The sequence below is a fragment of the Procambarus clarkii genome, chromosome 22 (genome assembly GCF_040958095.1).
Source record: "Procambarus clarkii isolate CNS0578487 chromosome 22, FALCON_Pclarkii_2.0, whole genome shotgun sequence".
NCBI classification, from domain to species: Eukaryota; Metazoa; Arthropoda; class Malacostraca; order Decapoda; family Cambaridae; genus Procambarus; species Procambarus clarkii.
Window position 1 is genome coordinate 43,677,936 of NC_091171.1, and position 14,664 is coordinate 43,692,599.

The following is a 14,664-nucleotide window of genomic DNA, read 5'->3' on the forward strand; positions in this document are numbered from 1 at the left end:
ACCCGAGTAAATGCAAAGTAATGAAACTAGGCAGTGAAAACAGGAGGCCAGACACAGGATACAGAATAGGAGATGAAGTACTTAATGAAACAGAGAGAAAGATCTAGGAGTTGATATCACACCAAACCTGTCTCCTGAAGCCCACATACAGAGAATAACGTCTGTGGCATATGCGAGGCTGGCTAACATCAGAACGGCGTTCAGGAACCTGTGTAAGGAATCATTCAGAATCTTGTACACCACATATGTAAGACCAATCCTGGAGTATGCGGCCCCAGCATGGAGCCCGTACCTTGTCAAGCACAAGACGAAGCTGGAAAAAGTTCAAAGGTATGCTACTAGACTAGTCCCAGAACTAAGAGGCATGCGTTATGAGGAAAGGCTGCGGGAAATGCACCATACGACACTGGAAGACAGAAGAGTAAGGGGGGACATGATCACAACCTACAAAATCCTCAGGGGAATCGACCGGGTAAACAAGGATGAACTATTCAACACTGGAGGGACGCGAACAAGGGGACACAGGTGGAAGCCGAGTACCCAAATGAGCCACAGAGACATTAGAAAGAACTTTTTCAGTGTCAGAGTAGTTAGTAAATGGAATGCACTAGGAAGTGATGTGGTGGAGGCTGACTCCATACACAGTTTCAAATGTAGATATGATAGAGCCCAGTAGGCTCAGGAATCTGTACACCAGTTGATTGACAGTTGAGAGGCGGGACCAAAGAGCCAAAGCTCAACCCCCACAAGCACAATTAGGTGAGTACACACACACGTGTGATGTGGGTGTGGAGAAAAAAAGTAGTAGTTAGTAAACAGTTGATTGACAGTTGAGTGGCGGGCCGAAAGAGCAAAGCTCAACCCCCGCAAACACAACTAGGTGAATACATACACACACACACACACACACACACACACACACACACACACACACACACACACACACATACAGAGTATACCTTATTTAGCATGGCAAAGTTCATAAACAAATTTGAATTTAAAGACAATGCAAAGAAAATATAAAAATAAGCAACAGTTTCCGATGCTTCTGAGAGAGAGAACAAGATTCAGGTTGCAGTTATCCGTGTGCCATAAAAGTTGCAGGGACCTGGTACAACTGGAAGACTGCAACACCAGTGCCTTAAGATCTAGGTAGCTACTGTAGAACTGCACAGAAAGTGGCATTTCTTTACACTCAGAGCACTATTTTCACAAAATAATTCTTAATTAAATTTAATATCTTTCTTACAGTTTGGGGATCTGGACCCAGGAAAGCGCTACCAAGCTGAGACATTTTGTTGCAATTCCTTGTTTTGTGGGAAGAAGCTGAGACAGGAAGTGGGCACATTGCCAATGGAGCCAGAGTTTTCAGGTGATCTAACTATTCTAAAAAAGACGAACACAACGATCACTCTCGGCTTGCCTTCCTTGATCACTTCTGGTGATGGTAATAAGTAAGTCCCCTTTCTCACTTGTTTTGTATGGTGATGGTGGTAAAATCTATAGGCAGCAGTGCCCACGAAAGGCAAAGTAGCTTAAATAGTTGGGCAATGACCTCAATGATATGGGAAAGCTCATGGTCACTACAGCCAAAAAGTGACCATGAGGTGATCCATTCATATAAAACTCAGTCATATAAGAACTCCCATGTGTTTACACATAACCACCAAACTAGATATTCGCCTATGAGCCCTTTACCTTGTTGGTAACAAAGTACACCTGACTTCTCTCATTTACCTGAGGGTCATCATCTCTAATGGCCTCAATAAGGACAGGATATGCTCTGAACAGAAGAAAGGGAAAGAAAAACAGGGATTGGGAGCAACTAGATGACCAGCTCAAATAGTTGCTTATTATATTTACTTTGTCGGATTTCTGAGCTACTGTATTTCATTCCGGTAAATGTAGTACTTGGGGGGTGGGGGAATTCAAGAGTTACCATATGAATCATAAACATTCACACTCCGCATAAGTAAAACAGAAACAAGCAACACTTAGTGGGCCATTCAGATGTTTAGGGCCCATGCAGGAATTTCCCTGCAAAAATAAACGAATAAAGTCCCTGGAGTGTAGCCGTCAACACTGCCCTGCACAAGAAATAAAAAGTAAAAAAAAAAAATTGTCTTGTAAAAGTGTTCATTTGTGTTCCCCTGACCATGGGGAAAAAATCGTAGGTGACATATTTTGGCTGCAATAGGGCGGGAAAGTCTGACGAAAAAGAGGCGTTGACACAGCTAGCGTCTGTTCCACCCAAGCTGTCAGGCGGGAGTTGTCACAAAGATATTATTACGTAATTATTTCAATATCTCTGATTTTTTATTAGTTTTTTGCAGTAATATTATTCAATAGTGTGTAGTGTGATATATTTATATAATAAAATGTATGAACCTTGCTATACTCAAAATTATGATGAGCCTATTAGTGAATTAATTATTATGTTCATAAAACAATAAACAAATAGTTTTGCTGCTATTACACTATATACATACGTAATATATATAAGTATCTGCATGTTTTTTTTTTTTGTTTTTTTTTTGAGATATATACAAGAGATGTTACATTCTTGTACAGCCACTAGTACGCGTAGCGTTTCGGGCAAGTCCTTAATCCTATGGTCCCTGGAATACGATCCCCGCCGCGAAGAATCGTTTTTTCATCCAAGTACACATTTTACTGTTGCGTTAAACAGAGGCTACAGTTAAGGAATTGCGCCCAGTAAATCCTCCCCGGCCAGGATACGAACCCATGACATAGCGCTCGCGGAACGCCAGGCGAGTGTCTTACTACTACACCACGGAGACTGTTTTGTTCACCATAACGAACCACTAAGTTGGTATGGTGTGTCAAAACAAAAAGAGTGGCCGCCACACACCAGCCAGCAAAGGCCATCTTCTTCCCTCCCTCGCCAACATTCCTCCTCCCACCATACTGTTTTTGTTTTTATTACGGTATATACAGACGATATATATAAATATCTACATGTTTTGTTTACCATAACTGTACAGCTAAGCTGGTATGGTGAGTTCAGACAATAACAGAGGTCGCCACACAGTCAGCTGATGCTCCCTCCCTCCCTCATCAAAATGGCTCCTCCGAATATAATCCTCTTGCTGTTATTACACTATATACATATGTTATATATATATAAGTATCTACATTTGTGTAGATACCTGTAGACGCTACCTGCCTCCCTCACCAAGATTACGCCTCAATCGACTTGAGAATGGTCCAGGATGGACCGAAACGTCGTCGTCCCTTCACCTTCTAGTGTGTGGTCTGGTCAACATACTTTAGCCACGTTATTGTGACTCATCGCCCGCCCCCCCCCCCCCCCCCCCATACTATACACAGAGCTAATTATCACCACAATCCTGCTATTATCAGAATCCTGGTCATTTTTATCGTAGTCAGGGGTCTTCTATAATACTATCATCGCTAAATAATAGCAGTTAAAGATATATTTTGACATTTTCGGCGATGCTGTGGTCACAAGCTGAACAGCAGTGCTGTTAGCTCATGCTGCGTGCACCAGCCTTGGTTGCTCACTCAGTACTGAGGCTCTCACACCCGGGAATTTTACCCACGATATTTAAAAAAAATGGCATCTGTTTACTAGAGCTCTGAGGAAGCTGATGTGAGCCTCATGTAGCCGCGGGACCATGGCGCCTTCCCCCTTCTCACGCTCGATGTGTTCACGGATGCCTTGTCTCTCGGCAGGAGCTTTATGACCAGCGCTCACCAGCCCGGTCAGGGGCGTTGGGCTCCGTCCTTCTGTAGGGCTCACAGTATAGTGCTGGAGTTTTGGCTATGTGGCTGGCATTGTAGTGGATTCGGCTTCCTCGAGACTCTCTGATTGGCTTCATTTGAATTGCACCCATGTGGTTCATTGTCTTAACCAGACGGGGGGGGAGGGTCTCCGGGGTGCGTGGCTCTTTGGGACTGGTCGCTTCGGGTAGCTCTTCTGTTAAGTTTTCGGGGTTAGCTCTCCATGCCGTTCATGTTCGGGGAGTGTCCAACGGCCTGTCACGCTTCATTCCCCTTTCCACGGAGTGGATGATCGACACCGCCTCTTTCCTTTGGCTTTGTTGGTCATACGGGCATCCAGAGGTGGACCTCTTTGTGTCGACATGATCTTGTCGTCTCCCATTATACATGGTGCCGTTCCCCAACTGCAAGGTCTTCGCAGTAGACGCTTCCAGTAGGACTGGTCGACGTGGGGGTTTCTGTACCTTTATCTCCCGGTCCAGCTGTTGATATTAGGTTCTGGCTCGGCTCGAATCTTATCAGAGGAAGGAGCGTCTCCTGATCCCATGGTGGCCGGCCCAGCCTTGTTTCAGGCTCTGATTGCTCAGTGTCCAAACCCAGGAGTCTTTCGGTGGCTCCACCTTTTTTCAGCAGGTCGTGCCATTTAGTTACCTTGCTGGTTTGACTTACTCTTCCACTCTTCATGTCAGGTTTTTCTGACATGGGTATATCGCCACTTGTATGGTGTTCAGGTGGCTTCTTTGGTGGTATTCCACCTGTGGTCTTTGTCTCGGCGACAGGATGATGTCTCCTAGTGATCTTTCTACCATTTCCTTTCCCTTCAGAGGGTGTTGTTGGTGTCTGTGAAGATGGTTTTTTTCCTTTCTTTCTTTCTTTCTTTCTTTCTTGGCTCTTTTTGGATCGGCATCTCATGCTGAACACTGTCGCTTCTTATTGTGCGGCGTTGTCAGAGCCGCTCCAGCTTGCATTCAGGGATGGAGTCACTTTTGCCCCATTCCTCAAGCTCTCCCATGCATTTTCACCTTCGGCCTGCTCATGCGCTGCTTTAACCGTCTTGGTCTTTGGACCGGGTGCTCTCTATTCTTTCCTCCCTTCGGTTTGTGGTGGCACCTTCGGTTCGGAACTGTTTTCTGAAAGCCTTGTTTTGGTTGGCTTTGGCGTCTGGAGGGTTGGGATGTGGAGCTTTATGCTCTTCTCTGGCGACAAAGAGACAAGGCGGTGGACGCCTTTCGGCAGGACTGGTCGAGGTGGAGTTACCTGTACTTCTTCTTCCTGGTCCAGCTGCTGCTTCGGGTTATGGCTCAGTCCTTCCCAGGGAGAGTTATCCTCGTGACCCCTTGGTGTCCAGCCCAGCCTTGGTTACAGGCGCTGCTTGCTCGGTGTGCGACCCAAGGGCATTTACATGGTTCCGCCTCTTCCAGCAGGTCGGACCAGTCCAGTTCACAGCTGCTTCAATCTTTTCCTCTGCTCGTTGCGTCTGGTCTTTTTGATACGGGTTTCTCACCATTTGTATGGTGTTCAGCTGGCTTCGTTAATGGTGTCCCACCAGAGAGCTTCGTCTCGCCAATAGTATGATGTTTCCTGGTGTTCTTTCCGCCATTTTCTCTCTCTTGGTAGGTTGTCTTCTCTTTCGGATCAGGTTGTCTTGTCCATTCTGTCTTTGCTTTTCAAGATCGTCATTTGGTGCCTAATACCATATCCTCGTATTGTGCGGCACTGACGGAGCCACTCCAGCTTGCTTTCTGGGTAAGCTTTCTCGTGTTTTGTGCCCCTCCGGCACAAAGCACGAGAATGCTCATGTACCGCCTGAGCCGTCTTGGTCCTTGGACAGAGTGCTTTCTAATCTTTCTTCTCCTCGGTTTGTGGTGGTCCCTTCGGTTCAAGATTTTCTGAGGCTCTGTTTGTTGTTGACTTTGGCCTCTGGGGGTCGGGTTGGGAGAGCTCTCAGCTCTCCTGCAGTGCAGGAGTTTCTGTTCTTTTGGTCCAGGTAGTGGGGTTGTTCGTTTGCAGCCTTCTTCTTTCTGGCAAAGGACGAACCGGCTGCTTTCCGGTGGGGTCATTGATGCTTGGTTGGTCAGGCCAAGGGTGCATCTTGTGTTGTGTCCGGTTGTAGCTCTCTTCCGTTATCTGCATGCTTCGGCTTCGGTGGCTGGGGATGTGTTTTGGCTTGATCTGGTTTCCCTCTTCCCCTGTTCCGGGGCTCTGGTCTCCAGGCACCGTTATTAAATCTAGCCAGCCTCATGCCCTTGCCGTTAGGATGTTTGCTGCTTTGGCTGCCATGTATGATATCATGTCTTCGGCTGATATTCGGATTTTTGGAGGTCGATTTTTGGATTTTGGAGGTCATACAGGGATCCTGGCCGCCTGTTATTTGGTTAATGTTCCTGCTCCAGGGCGTTTCTGTGTTGCTTTGGGTCGCAGGTTGCAGCCAGTTGTCTCGACTTCGTGTTGAGGAGTTTGTGGCGGCCACCTCCTGAGCATGTCCCTCTTTTCCTTATCTTTGGTGATGTAGATCCAGGGAGCCGAAAGGGCTCCCCACAGAAAACCAGCGTTGAATGTAATGAAATGCTATTTTCTGGGTGAGCCCCGGAGACTCCGTAGCAACCCTCCCTTCCTCCGGTCGGCGTTTTCTCGCGTTTTTTTATGCTTAGCTTCTGAACTAGAGGTCTGAGTAGCAAGCACGGAGAGTCCGGGGCTGCCCCGCCCCTTCTCAGGGAGGGAAGGGGAGGGCTGCGCGGACGAGCGGGGGTGCAGTGTGACGTTTGCTTGTTTCCTTGGGATTGGAGGGAGTTCTACCTCTCTTCGGTTTTTAGTTGTTAGTTTCTTTCCATGTGGGGGGTTTGTTTTGTTATGTTTACCTTTCTGGGTTCCTAATCCTGGTCAATGGCAGATAAGGAAAAACCTAAACCAAAGGGGGCTTTTCCAGGGCCATTGCTCCCTGAAACCTCTTTGAAGGGGGGCCAGGTTCTGGCTCGTGGTCCCTGGTAGGTCGAACTCCATAAACTAATGCCCCGGTCTAATATATTACACATTGGCCAGATAGCTTCAGGGAGCCTCCGAGGCTCACCCAGAAAAGGGCATTTCATCACATTCAACGCTGGGTTTTTTAACTTCCCTGGTAAGAATTCTGTTTATCCAGATGTATGGCTAATCCGGTGAAGAGTCCTTCCCATATAGACTGGATAAATGAGCTTAGACAAAATTATAAGAGAAAATAATTGATTTTAAATTTGTTGTTTTAAAATATTTACAGGGTTAGCCAGGGCCAAAAATCATGTTGAGGGTTTGAATGTGACCTGGCACTTGGCACGCAGTTCCTCTTTTGAATTCTGGCGACCCAGATCATTATCTCTCTCAGTTTGGGCGAAGTAAGGCCCAGATATATGACCCCCCAACTTTGAACAGGAACATAAACAAACATACAGACACACTTGTATATTATAAATTTAAATTTTGTGCTTTTCATGAAGAGAAGCAAAAATTCTTGTTATCTTTGGTTTTGTACTAAATATCCCTTAAGAAATGTGTGCAGATAAGAGAATTGAGAGTTGCAATTGACTGTTCATTTAAAAGCTTAATCATTATCTTCTTCTCTGCAAGTGAAGATGTAATGCCATCATGTCTTCTTATCTGTCCAGGTCTATGTTTGTGGTGGTTCAAAAGGCAGCCCATAACATAACAAATATAACAGAAGATATATTGAAGTTGCTGCCAATGAATAGATGGCAGGATGTTCAAAATGGGCATGACGCCAGACGTATCCACACCCGTCAGACAAACCCGAACCAACAGTGTCAACAGTTTCTGTGGATTGCTGGTCTGGTGAATGAGGTACATAAGACATAAACTGTCTATATCATTTGATGTCTTGTACACTAAGGCCCCTGAAGAAACTATCCTTTTTCCTATCAGGGAACAATCGATGTCAGTTGTAGTGTACACAGTGAAGCATTAGGTATCTAATGCTTCACTGTGTACACTACTTACCAATTTTCAAATAGTTTCAGGGAACACATGTGTCAACTAAAATCATTTCTATAACACTCAGATATTAAATTAAGCACATAATAAAGGATTCTAGTGATCAGTTTTATCAAAAAGTGTTTAGTGCAATAATATAATTTTTCAAAATTACCCTACTAAAAAAATATGCAATTTATGATATTTATAAATTTTTATAAAATCAACAAATAGACTTTGGACTAAAATGTCTACTAGAGTCTGTAGAAGCACAAACGCTACATATAAGGTGTAATTTGCATGTACATTGATTAATAAATGAAGCTCTGAAGTACTTTGAAGGTGTAAATTACTTTCCAGAGTAAAATAAAGATCCAAGTTCGGCCACCTGTAGCTGAGCTTGACTTCGACAGATTTCGCTCATAATTGGCACCCTTGCAGATAGGCATCCATTGAGCAAGGTGTGCAAGTTTCATGCAAATCCCTTGATAACAAACGAGAAAAAAAAATTGGCCAAAAAAAAAAAGTTAACACTATTTTTAACTTGATTGTTCCACAATTATTTATTTCATAGTCAAAGCAGTTCTATATTTCAGACCTCTTTATTTTCATGGCATATCTTCATATCTTCATTTAGACTCGGGAAATGTCAGATATATTTATTTATTCTATTGTGCTCTAAGTTATAAGTTAGGATGACCAAACCACACATCAGAAGATGGAGAAACGACGACTCTTCGGTCCGTCCAGGACCACTATGAAGTCTGATGTGTGGTTTGGCCATCATATCTTCAGCCACGTTATTGTGACATGAAAGTTAGCCTCACAATATGAGGCTTTATGTATAATAATAATTTAATAATAATATGTAGTGGACCGGAGTCTGTACGTTACTCAGGTGTAGCAATTTGATCAATGCCAATTTATTATGATTCTGATTGCCAATTTTTGTTTTTAATGATAGGTCTGAGTCAGTGGTTTAATTTATTTGGAATAAATGCATTTATTTGGAATAAATGCATTCAAATTAAATATATAATGTTGAGGGAGCTTCCATGTATAGTACTGTATTATATTAAATTGAGGCATGTTGATGTCACATAAGACTAACACATTTGTTTATTCATTAAGCCATCAATTGATTAAAAGCAGAGATTAAATTTAATACCTACAGAATATAATTTGCATTAAATGTTTAATAATGTTGACTTGTTGTTGTCTTTAGGGTGAAATGAAGTTTGAAATAGGTGATGGCCGCACCTACAATAACTACTTCAACTGTCCACTGGAGTACCAGCAGGAATATTATATAGGAATAATGGCAAGAACGGAGCTACTAGGTTTGTCATTTTGGTCAAAATATTTTTGAATGTTATCACATTACTTATGTACATTAATTTACTGCTGCAAATTTAATTTTTTATATTCATAAGATTTTTAATAATCTATATAATTAAAAATTTTAATGTTTGTTCAAAATCTCTAATCTCCGAAAGTTCTTCACTGATTCCTTTGAAATTTTCACAGAAGATCGATAAATTTTCACAGAAATTTTCACGGATGCCATTCGCATCCGAGCGGGGTTTTATATACATATTATATAATTGTCGCGTCTGTGAAGGAAAAAAACATTTGTTTTTAAACTGTGTTTTTCATGTGGGGGGAATGTTCGAAACCTCTTTACCGATTGCTTTGAAACTTTGACACAACATTGCATTTGAATAAGCACGTATTTTATATATCTACTATATACATGCTTCATCTGTAACAGGAAAAATTATGTTTTTTTTAAAAACAGCACCATCTGTTGGACGTAAGAACAACACCCGCCGTAATCTCCAAAAGTTCTTCACCAATTGCTTTGAAATTTTGACACAATGTTTCATTCGAATATGTTCTTATACCTACTATATAGATGCCACACCTGTGACAGGTAAAAACATGTATTTTTTTTAAACAGCACCATCTGTTGCACGTAATAGTAACACATGCTATACTAAATATGTTAGGATTCCATTTCAATGTTTCCTATTGCATTGATAAATTGAATTTTCATAGATTTCTATTTATTTTCATTTTGTTTTAATTATTTTGTGTGACATTGCATTGGAATTGAGCTGTATTGTTTACCATACCGCTCATTTCGTAAGTATAAGTATAGATGCCACATCTGTGACAGGTAAAACATTCTTTTTTTAAGAAACAGCGACATTTGTTGCACGTAAGAGCACCGCACTCAATACTAAATATGTTATGATTCTATTTCAATGTTTCCTATTGCATTGATAAATTGAATTTTCTTAGATTTCGATTTATTTTCATTTTAATTTAATTATTTTGTGTGACTTTACATTGGAATTGAACTGTGTTGTTTACCAAACTGTTCATTTCGTGAGTATACGTATAGATGCCACACCTGTAACAGGTAAAAACATGCTTTTTATTTTAAAACAGTGCCATCTGTTGCTCGTAAGAGCAACACACACTATACTAAATGTTACGATTCTAATTTTGATGTTTCTGATTTCATTGATAAATTGAATTTTCATAGATTTCGATTTATTTTAATTTTGATTTAATTATTTTGTGGAACATTGCGTTGGAATTGAATTGTGTTGTTTACCATACCGTTCATTTCGTGAGTATAGTTTATTTTTTATATTTCCATTTTTTCATTTCATTTTTTTAACTGTTTTTCTTATATTTCAGTGATAGGAACATCAGATCATTTGATGTTCCCAATTTTTTTATGGGAACATCAGATCATTTGGGAATGCATCAGACGAGGGAGTGGGGAATGGTGGGGAGGACGAGGGGACGGGAGTGGGGGATGTTGGAGAGGACGAGGAGACAGGAGAAGTGGTAATGGTGGGGGAGGACTGAGAGACAGGAGAAGGTTGCTGTGGCTCAGCAATGCACATGCGTTGCTTAATATTACAACATATTGAATGTTGTAATACTACACAATTTCTAGATTAGATAACAAGTACAAGAGCTTGGCATTCACACAAAACAGCACACACTTGGCAACTGTGGGGGAGCTCCCTTCCAAAAGTACAGTGTTCTAAAACAACTGACAAACAACAGCAAAAAGGCAAAATGGCCATAAAAAAATTTACTAGTGGTCACTGTAACAAAACCTTCGAGACAAGACCAAAGCAATGGGAATTATTACATGATACATATGTAAGAATAGATTTTACTTGACTTGTACAGAGGTGAACAACACCACGGGTCTGAAAGCTGGTCATTTACTTTGGGTATGCAGCAATGACTTGCCAACTTGGAATATATTAAAACAACGTCTAGATACCATGACTCATGATCAAGAAATTTCATTCATTAAAAGCCTACCAGCCACACAGGAAGAGTGGGGAAACAAATAATAATGCAACAGGAGCCGAGGTTATAGACAGGGACGTTTACGACGAGAAAATAACATGATGTTTAACAGTGATAAATGCCAGGTACTCAGGTACAGTAAAAATGAGGACCATAATTAAACAAAATACAAGGTACAAAACACAAGTCTGCCCATAGTAGGAAAGCAGCATGTAAAGAATCTAGGAATGATGATGTCTGGCGACCTGACGTTTAGGGAGCATAACCAAGCAAATATTGCATCAGCCAGAAAAATAGTAGGATGAATTACGAGAACCTTCAAATCTAAGGATCCCATCACAATGGTTGTACTATTCTAACCATTGGTGCTGTCCCGTCTTGAGTATTGCTCAATATCACATTTTCGTTCAGAGCGGGAGAGATTGCTGAAACTGAAGAAATACAGAGAACATATACGACATACATAGACTGAAATTACCAAAGAATTTAATGGGAGCAGTTCACTGAATCTCTTAACAAATTTATTATGACAAGTGAAATGGACACGAATACAGTGTCGGTTATTTTACTCTGGAAATACTTTACAGAACTTGTATTAAATCCCCAATAAAAGTTATATCATTCAACACTCAAGATTAGAATCAAAACATTACCAGGGCTACCAGGGACATTCACAAGTCAGCTTTAACAATCCTCTCCAATTTTTAACATCATGCAATATTGTTTACCAATCACCACATACCACATTGAACCGATGCGTCAAGGTTACAGAGATCATGAACCTCCGACACTGCAAAAGATAATTTACAGATGACAGGAAAGTGACCTTATTCCTTTGCGTCCCTCTCAGAATCGTCTTCTCACCCCATAGTGGCAATCAGCTTGCATTCTGTTTTCCCACCAAAAGTTCCAATGTTTTTGACTTTCAAGTCATGTTTCTAATTACTCCTTTTAGAAGTTCAGACTGAATTTTAACATTTAGCACTTACATTTTAATAATTTTTACAATCACAAATGTATTTGTGATTTTTTCTATAAGAACTGAAGCATTCGCTTACATTCATTTTGAGGGGGACAATTCATCAACGATGAATATGCCTACTGTGCATGTATGTGCAGGCTAGCTGATACCTTGGCAGGAGCTTCAAATGCACTGTCTGCAGTGTTTATCAGTAAAATACATTAAAAGGGTCCCTTCCTTATATTCGCATGCAGCCATCTTCCCTGAACAGTTTTTTCGCTAATGTCCACTGGACATCAAGAATTTTTTATGTTTATCAGTAGTGTTTTGGGTCTCTCAGATGTGGCAAGCACCTCTGCTTCAAGCTAAGTGCCAGTCATTATTGGAATTGTTCCTGTAAGGGCCATTTGCTTGACTGCCTGTTTGTTATGGCACTCCCAGGAATGTGGACAAGTTACAGTTCCATGTGCAGCTGTCTTATGCTGTTCGGGGGTTTTATTGTGGATGATTACAAGGCTCATTTTCAATTAGTGGATGCTCTTGCAGGTTTGGGTTCTCATGGAGGGCCATTCTGAACAGCTACATGAGAATGTGGCTTCATCTGCTGCTGCTCCAGTTGTAGAGTCCTTGAGGCCTGCGCTTCCTGCCATGGTGGCCATGCCCAACATGCTCACCCATCTCCTCCAGGAGGCGGTGGGGGCCTTTTACTCGGCCCACTTCCTATGTCAACAGGCCATGTCCTGACAGCTGAGTGGACAGCGCTTTGTATTCGTAGTCCTGAGGTTCCGGGTTCGATGAACGGTAAAGGCGGAAACAAATGGGCAGAGTTTCTTTCACCCTAATGCCCCTGTTACCTAGCAGTAAATAGGTACTTGGGAGTTAGACAGGTTCTACGGGCTGCTTCCTGGGGCTGTGTAACAAAAAGGAGGCCTTGTCAAGGACCGGGCCGCGAGGACGCTAAACCCCGAAATCATCTCAAGATAACTCAAGATGATCTGTTCATTAGATATAGCTTGATCCCTTTCCCTTTGTCCACTTCTCCTCTTTTCGGAGGATGTAGTATCCTAAGTTCTGACTGTTATGGTCTTCTTCTATCGGCCTACTGATCAGTTGTTGTTTTCTTGTGAGGTTGAGCTCCCGCACAGAAGCGGTCTGGTAGGGTTAGGACCTCGCCTGCTGTTGGTCGAGGAAGTCGACCAACTTCTTGGGGAGTCGGATTCCATTTCTGCTAAAAATCGCAACTACGTGTTCCATGAGTGGAACCACGGAAGGGTGGTTCCACTCATGGTACATTCAAGCCCTTTCATGGTTAGCCCCTTTGATACCACAGAAGAGGCCGTTTGACAAATTTTGCCAGTTTCTGGTGTGACAGTTTATTGGCCTTTTAGATTAGTTATCGTGGCCTTTTAGATTGGTTATCGTGGCCTTTTAGATTGGCTATCGTGGCCTTTGGTCAGGTATCCTCCTTGACTCTACATCTGGTCATTACAGATTGGTTGGACTCGAGTTCACCTCAGTCCTTTGGTGGGATGTCCCAGTTGTTTTCGCTCCCAAAGAGAAGCTCGGTGGACTTGTAAATCCTCAAGATTTCGGGTTTGAACATCTTCATACCCTGTCCAAGCTTCCATATGACCATCTTGGCTCAAATGTGCCTGGGTTTGCAGGACTGGTTTTAGGGACTGGTTAGGTTTTGTGGTGGAGCATTAGGATTACTTCAAGGTTCTTTCCTTTGGTTTGAATCTGATTCCCCATGTGGGCACCATACCCTTCTCTTATCCCATCCCAAATCCTTATCCTGACCCTTTCCAAGTGCTATATAGTCGTAATGGCTTGGCACTTTCCCTGATAATTCCCTCCCTCCTCACCTCGTTTTAGGGTTTTCTCTTTGGTTCATAACATTGTTTTTAAAGTTGTGTTTTTGTTGGTTCTCACCTCCAGCTGTACGGTTGGGAATTTTCAGGCTACTCCTTGGAACCGGGGATTTTGTTCCTTTGGCCCTGGTGGGTAGTTCATTTGTTTGCAGCCATCTTTACTTCTAGCAGACTCATTCTTCATCAGATTTCAAAGAGGTCTGTGATCGGTGCTTGGTTCGCCTGGCAAGGGGTGAATCACTTACTGTGTCCAGTAGTGGCTCTTGGCTACTACCTGTAGGCCACCAGTTATGCCTCAGTGGATGTCTAGTTGGTTTACCCCTTTTCCTTAGTCCCCTGTTCCAAGGCTCGTATTTCCCAGATCATCCACATTGTCATCAAATCTATGCAACCTGCGGTCTACACTCGGGCCTATAATGTTCGTAAGTGCGCTGCAGTCTTCTCCAACATGCCCTGGGCTGATATTTGGGCTTCGGAGTTTTGTCATTCTAACATTGTTCTGGCGGCCCAGTATTTCGTTAATGTTCCTGGTTCCAGTTGGTTGTGTGTTGCCGTAGGCCATGTCTGCTGGCTTGGATTCTCTTCTTCGTTCTAGATTATGCCGCCTCTCCTCCTCCCTGGTAAGTCCCATTTTTGTTCTATGTGGTTTGCTTCAGAACACCTCGGATGGAATTCCCTAGAAGCCCAGCGTTGAATATCATGAATTGTCTATTTCTGGATGAGATCCAGCGGCTCCCTAACTCCCTTCCTCCATACCAAGTTAGT

At 42.5% G+C, this 14,664-nt stretch overlaps 1 protein-coding gene across 5 annotated transcripts in view; it reads left to right on the plus strand.

Annotated features, from left to right (window-relative positions):
- The window catches only part of LOC123761307 (uncharacterized), a 183,572-nt gene that overhangs the window by 102,281 nt on the left and 66,627 nt on the right, over positions 1–14,664 (plus strand). For all 5 annotated transcript variants that reach the window (XM_069328914.1, XM_069328913.1, XM_069328911.1 and 2 more), the window contains exons 19-21: positions 1,252–1,454; positions 7,404–7,596; positions 8,951–9,065. In XM_069328914.1, coding sequence (XP_069185015.1) covers positions 1,252–1,454; positions 7,404–7,596; positions 8,951–9,065 — 511 coding nt within the window. The remainder of the gene's footprint in view (positions 1–1,251; positions 1,455–7,403; positions 7,597–8,950; positions 9,066–14,664) is intronic.